This window comes from Ascaphus truei, unplaced genomic scaffold, assembly GCF_040206685.1.
Source record: "Ascaphus truei isolate aAscTru1 unplaced genomic scaffold, aAscTru1.hap1 HAP1_SCAFFOLD_2919, whole genome shotgun sequence".
Classification (NCBI taxonomy): Eukaryota; Metazoa; Chordata; class Amphibia; order Anura; family Ascaphidae; genus Ascaphus; species Ascaphus truei.
Window position 1 is genome coordinate 22,501 of NW_027455879.1, and position 6,565 is coordinate 29,065.

General features: G+C 52.2%; 1 protein-coding gene across 2 annotated transcripts in view; it reads left to right on the forward strand.

The window, feature by feature from the left end:
• LOC142483061 (uncharacterized) overlaps positions 1-3,030 on the forward strand; it is a 19,290-nt gene extending 16,260 nt beyond the window's left edge. For both annotated transcript variants that reach the window (XM_075583139.1, XM_075583140.1), the window contains exon 2: positions 1,388-3,030. In XM_075583139.1, coding sequence (XP_075439254.1) covers positions 1,806-2,876 — 1,071 coding nt within the window. In that variant the 5' untranslated portion in view covers positions 1,388-1,805 and the 3' untranslated portion in view covers positions 2,877-3,030. The remainder of the gene's footprint in view (positions 1-1,387) is intronic.
• Positions 3,031-6,565: the final 3,535 nt, after the last annotated feature.

The window sequence follows — 6,565 nt, forward strand, 5'->3', positions numbered from 1 at the left end:
GAATTCGAAGAGGGTGTACTTTCTTTTTCATACCACTGTGTGTGTGTGTGTGTGTGTGTGTGTGTGTGTGTGTGTGTGTGTGTGTGTGTGTGTGTGTGTGTGTGTGTGTGTGTGTGTGTGTGTGTGTGTGTGTGTGTGTGTATATATATATATATTGAAATGTGTGTATGTATGTATAAAAATAGGTGTGTTATATATATATATATAATATATATATATATATATATATATATATATATATATATATGCAAATATAGCTGTATGCTCATCTGCATGTCTTAGGCAGGTCTGCAACCCCGCCTTTCCCCATTATCACCCAGCATACAGCACTTCCACTGCAGCAAGGGATTCTGGGAAATGACATGCAAATGAGCACACAGTGTCACTTTTTGCCTCAATAACCATTTATAACATGGTTCCCTATAGGCTTAAGCTTGCTGCATGGTCACAGCTTTGAGCACAGCCAGGGTTAAGGTGCATACCCAGAAAACCACCCACAGACAGCTGTTTCGACCTTGATGGGTCTCATCAGTGTGGGGTTGATTTTACTGGGATGCAAGAGAGGCTATGGGATAGGCCAAACCATAATACTGAGTTAAGTTATGGTGAGTAAAAAAAGTGACAAAAACCCTCCACAGGAAAGCAAATATGCAAATATAGCTGTATGCTCATCTGCATGTCTTAGGCAGGTCTGCAACCCCGCCTTTCCCCATTATCACCCAGCATACAGCACTTCCACTGCAGCAAGGGATTCTGGGAAATGACATGCAAATGAGCACACAGTGTCACTTTTTGCCTCAATAACCATTTTTAACATGGTTCCCTATAGGCTTAAGCTTGCTGCATGGTCACAGCTTTGAGCACAGCCAGGGTTAAGGTGCATACCCAGAAAAACCACCCACAGACAGCTGTTTCTATATATATATATATATATATACACACACAAATGTGTGTGTGTGTGTGTATACATATATGTGTGTGTATGTATATATATATATATATATATATATATATATATATATGTATAAATGTGGGCATAAAAAAGAGTGTGTACTGTATATATATATATATATATTGAAATAAGTGTGTGTGTAAATTGTAAATATATATATATATATATATATATATATATATATAACAATTGTGTTATGTGTGTGTGTATGTATATTAAGTTCTGAATATAATAACACAGCAGATTCCAAAACAGAAATAATTGGTGTAATTATCACTGAAAGTAAACCAGGTCAAACGTGAGTGGCTTGTGTGCCAGGCTCCTCCCACCGCGGGGTCACATTATGTAAGAGCGACTGGGCGTGGAGCACGGCGTCTCGACATCTCTTGTTCTTATGGCTTTTTTCTTTGCTTTTGTTCCTGGGTGTTTCTCTAGGCGTGTCCAGAACAGCAAAACCTGTCCGGGAGAGAGAGAGAGAACTGTACAACCTGAAGGAGGAGTGAGCGAGCGAGAGAGAGAGAGAGACAGAGGCGAGAGAATGCTCGCAGGGCGAGAGGAAGACCGGTGACAATTCCGTGGTCCCATCCACCAGAGCGCCAATCTGAGGACTATACTCTGGCACAGCTTCCAGTCTTCTCCACCGCAGCCGAGATCGGCCCCGTGAAATGCTGGCACCGTCCAGTTCAACCCACCAAATGACTCCCACCTCTGCCCGCCCGTTCCAGAGGCTACGTTGCACCTGAACGCCAGTTGCAGACTGCCTGCTCTGCCCAGTTCTGCTGCCAAAAGCCGATCGAAAGGGGGGTTGGGACAGAGAAAGCTCCTGAAACCCGTGAAGGATCCAAGACCAAGGATGGAGTTGCCGGGAGGCTCCCCGTTTGCCGGCTACCCGGAGAGCGTCAGCGACGGAGAGCAGTCGTCGGAGGGCGGCCGGGGGGGGGCTGGCCGGAGGAAGCGCGAGTTCATCTCGGACGAGAAGAAGGACGCCAGCTACTGGGAGAAGCGGAGGAAGAACAACGAGGCGGCCAAGCGGTCGCGGGAGAAGAGGCGCTTCCACGACCTGGTGTTGGAAGGTCGGGTGGCCGCCCTGGACGAGGAGAACGGGCACCTGCGCCGCGAGCTGCTCCAGCTCAAGCTCCGTTTCGGCCTGGTCTCGGCCGCCTCTTTCCTGGAGGCTGGGCAGGGCTTGGGGGTCGGGGAGGGCGGAGAGACCGGCCCCCTGCTGTGCGGTGGCCCCGGTGGCTACGCCTCGTCCTACCTGGGGTTGAACTCGGACTCCTCCGAGGCGGAACAGTCCGGCCGGGACAGCGGAGGGGGAGCTGCGCTGGACAGGTACTCCCCCAGTGGTTCACTCTCCGAAATGTCGGACCAGTCATCCAGTGACAGCCCGGGCTCCGGCACAAGCGGCGAGGGGCGGGGGGCGGACGGTGACTACGCCCACCTACGCCCGGTGGAGGGCGGAGGGACCATGAGGTTGTCGCCGCCCCGGGGAGGGGTGATTTTGTACAGGGTCGGGGGGCACACCGTGGACCCCCGGCAGTGGTGCAGCCAGGACGCGGGGGTCCCGGGAGAAGGGGCAGAGGGCTTGACCCCTCCGTTACGCTCCTCCATTTTCGAGTACGGACGAGCAGAGTGTTTGCAGACCCCCTTCCAGCACCTGATGAAGACCGTAGAGGCTGGAGCCCTGAGGGGTCCCATGTCCCCTACATCTCCTCCCTCGGGGTATCAGAGCGAGGACAGCGGGAACGAGGAGGGGGGACCCGGCTGCTGCCCCCCACATCAGGACGCGGCGCCCGGCGTCAAGCTCCCCCACAAACTGAGACTGAAGAGCCGTGCCAACGGGCAGGAGGCATGGGGGGGAGAGAGGGAGCCCAGCCCATGCAGGCACCACAGGAACGGGGTGTCCCTGGCAGAGGGGGTGTGAGAAGAAAGGGGGTATCACGGAGGAGTAGCTAAAGAACTGGGGGGTGGGTACCGTGCCCCCAAGCACCCTATGCCCACCCGTGCCAGCCTTCCAACTGGTGCATTAGAGGCCTGCAGGGTGTTTGATCCATCACTGTGAGACTTATCTGCTAGGGGGGCATCGCTTGAACGGGCGGGGGGGGGGGAGGGCTGGGGGGGCAAGGACAGACGGGGAGCTGAGAACTGTTACTGTAAATATCCGACATGTAAATAGTGCAATAAAATGCGGCGTTATCATATCAAATGTTTACTTATTGTGTATTATGGAGGGGTTCTATGGGGGCAAAAGGAGGAGTTATAGGGAGGTTATATGGGGCAATAGGAGGAGTTATAGGGAGAGGGTATATGGAGCAATAGGAGGAGTTATAGGGAGGGGTTATATGGGGCAATAGGAGGAGTTATAGGGAGGGGTTATATGGGGCAATAGGAGGAGTTATAGGGAGGGGTTATGTGGGTCAATAGGAGAGGTTATAGGGAGGGGTTATATGGGGTAATAGGAGTTATAGGGAGGGGTTATATGGGGTAATAGGAGGAGTTATAGGGAGGGGTTATATGGGGTAATAGGAGGAGTTATGTGGGGTAATAGGAGGAGTTATGAGGAGGGGTTATATGGGGCAATAGGAGGAGTTATAGGGAGAGGTTATATGGTGCAATAGGAGGAGTTATAGGGAGGGGTTATATGGGTAATAGGAGGAGTTATTGGGAGGGGTTATATGGGGTAATAGGAGTTATAGGGAGGGGTTATATGGGGTAATAGGAGGAGTTGTAGGGAGTAATAGGAGGAGTTATAGTGAGCAGTTATATGGAGGAATAGGAGGAGTTATAGGGAGGGGTTATATGGGTCAATAGGAGGAGTTATAGGGAGAGGTTATATGGGGTAATAGGAGGAGTTATAGGGAGGGGTTATATGGGTCAATAGGAGGGGTTATAGGGAGGGGTTATATGGGTAATAGGAGGAGTTATTGGGAGGGGTTATATGGGGTAATAGGAGTTATAGGGAGGGGTTATATGGGGTAATAGGAGGAGTTGTAGGGAGCGGTTATATGGGGCAATAGGAGGAGTTATAGGGAGGGGTTATATGGGGCAATATGAGGAGTTATAGGGATGGGTTATACGGGGTAATAGGAGGAGTTACAGGGAGGGGTTATATGGGGCAATAGGAGGAGTTATAGGGAGGGGTTATATGGGGTAATAGGAGGAGTTATAGGGAGCGGTTATATGGGGCAATAGGAGGAGTTATAGGGAGGGGTTATTTGGGGTAATAGGAGGAGTTATAGGGAGGAGTTATATGGAGCAATAGGAGGAGTTATAGGGAGGGGTTATATGGGGCAATAGGAGGAGTTATAGGGAGGGGTTATATGGGGTAATAGGAGGAGTTATAGGGAGGGGTTATATGGGGTAATAGGAGGAGTTATAGCGGGGGGTTATATGGGGTAATAGGAGGAGTTATAGTGAGCGGTTATATGGGGTAATAGGAGGAGCTATAGCAAGGGGTTATATGGGGTAATAGGAGGAGTTATAGGGAGCGGTTATATGGGGTAATAGGAGGAGTTATAGGGAGGGGTTATATGGGGCAGTAGGAGGAGTTATAGGGAGAGGTTATATGGGGTAATAGGAGGAGTTATAGGGAGGTTATATGGGGTAATAGGAGGAGTTATAGGGAGGGGTTATATGGGGTAATAGGAGGTGTTATAGGGAGAGGTTATATGGGGCAATAGGAGGAGTTATAGGGAGGGGTTATATGGGGTAATAGGAGGAGTTATAGGGAGGGGTTATATGGAGCAATAGGAGGAGTTATAGGGGTTATAGGGAGGGGTTATATGGAGCAATAGGAGGAGTTATAGGGAGGAGTTATATGGGGCAATAGGAGGAGTTATAGGGAGCGGTTATATGGGGTAATAGGAGGAGTTATAGGGAGCGGTTATATGGGGTAATAGGAGGAGTTATAGGGAGAGGTTATATGGGGTAATAGGAGGAGTTATAGGGAGGGTTATATGGGGTAATAGGAGGAGTTATAGGGAGGGGTTATATGGGGTAATAGGAGGTGTTATAGGGAGAGGTTATATGGGGCAATAGGAGGAGTTATAGGGAGGGGTTATATGGGGTAATAGGAGGAGTTATAGGGAGGGGTTATATGGAGCAATAGGAGGAGTTATAGGGAGGAGTTATATGGGGTAATAGGAGGAGTTATAGGGAGGGGTTATATGGGGCAGTAGGAGGAGTTATAGGGAGAGGTTATATGGGGTAATAGGAGGAGTTATAGGGAGGTTATATGGGGTAATAGGAGGAGTTATAGGGAGGGGTTATATGGGGTAATAGGAGGTGTTATAGGGAGAGGTTATATGGGGGGTAATAGGAGGAGTTTAGGGAGGGGTTATATGGAGCAATAGGAGGAGTTATAGGGAGGAGTTATATGGGGCAATAGGAGGAGTTATGGAGAGGTTATATGGGGTAATAGGAGGAGTTATAGGGAGAGGTTATATGGGGTAATAGGAGGAGATATAGAGGAGTTGGAAGTGTATTTTGGGCTATAGATAGGCATTTCAGACTACTATAATAAGGCTCATGTTCTCGGTGTAGAGGACCGCCCCCTCCCTCCTCCCGCCCGCGCCCCCCCTCTCCCCCTCCCGCGCACCCCCCCTCTCCCCCTCCCGCGCCCCCTCTCCCCCTCCCGCGCCCCCTCTCCACCCTCCCTCCCGCGCCCCCCCTCCCCCCTCCCTCCGCACCCCCCTCTTCCCCTCCCGCGCCCCGCCACCCTCCCCCCTCTCCCCTCCCACGCCCCCCCTCCCCCTCCCATGCCCCCCCTCCCTCCCAGCCCCCTCTCCCCCTCCCTCCCCGAGTCTCAGCATTAGTAGGTCAGGTATAAGTGGGTCAGTTTCGTGTCCAGCTGCAGGAGGCCTGGTAGTGTGAGCAGGGGAGGGCAGCGCCCATGTCTTCTATACAGAGGGAGGGGGGGGGGGCAGGTGGAGGGATAAGGGGAGAGAGAAGAGGAGAGAGGGATGGGGAAGAGAGGATGGGGAAGAGAGAGAGTGGGTTAGAGAGGAAGGGGGAGGAGGGAACGAGAGAGGGGGACATATAATAAAGGGAGAGGGAGGGGAGAGAGGGAAAGAGAGAGGAGGAGAGAGAAAGAGAGAGGGAGGGGGTGAGAGAGTGAGAGAGAGGGAGAGGGAGGGGGAGAGAGGGAAGCGAGGGGAGGGAGAGAGGGAAGGAGAGAGAGAGAGAGGGAGGGACAGAGAGAGAGAGAGGGGGAGGGAAGAGAGAGAGAGGGGGGAGAGAGAGGAAGAGAGGGGGGAGGAAGAGAGATTGAGAGGGGGAGGGAAAGAGAGGCGGAGGGAAAGAGGGAGGGGGAGAGAGGGAAAGAGAGAGGGAGAGGGAAAGAAGAGAGAGGAAGGGAGAGAGAGGGAGGGGAGAGAGAAAGAAAGAGGTTGCGGAGGAGGAGCGAAGAGAAGGGGGAACGAGAGAGAGGGGGAGGGAAAGATAGAGAGAGGGGGGAGGAACAGAGAGAGCGGGAGGGGGAGATAGGGGAGCAGGGCGAGAGAGAGGGGGCTGGCAAACGCGAGAGGGGGAGGGAAGGGAGAGGGGACGGGAAGGCGAGGGGAGCGGGAAAGAGAGAGGAGGGGAGAGAGAGGGACAAGCAGAGAGGGCACGGGG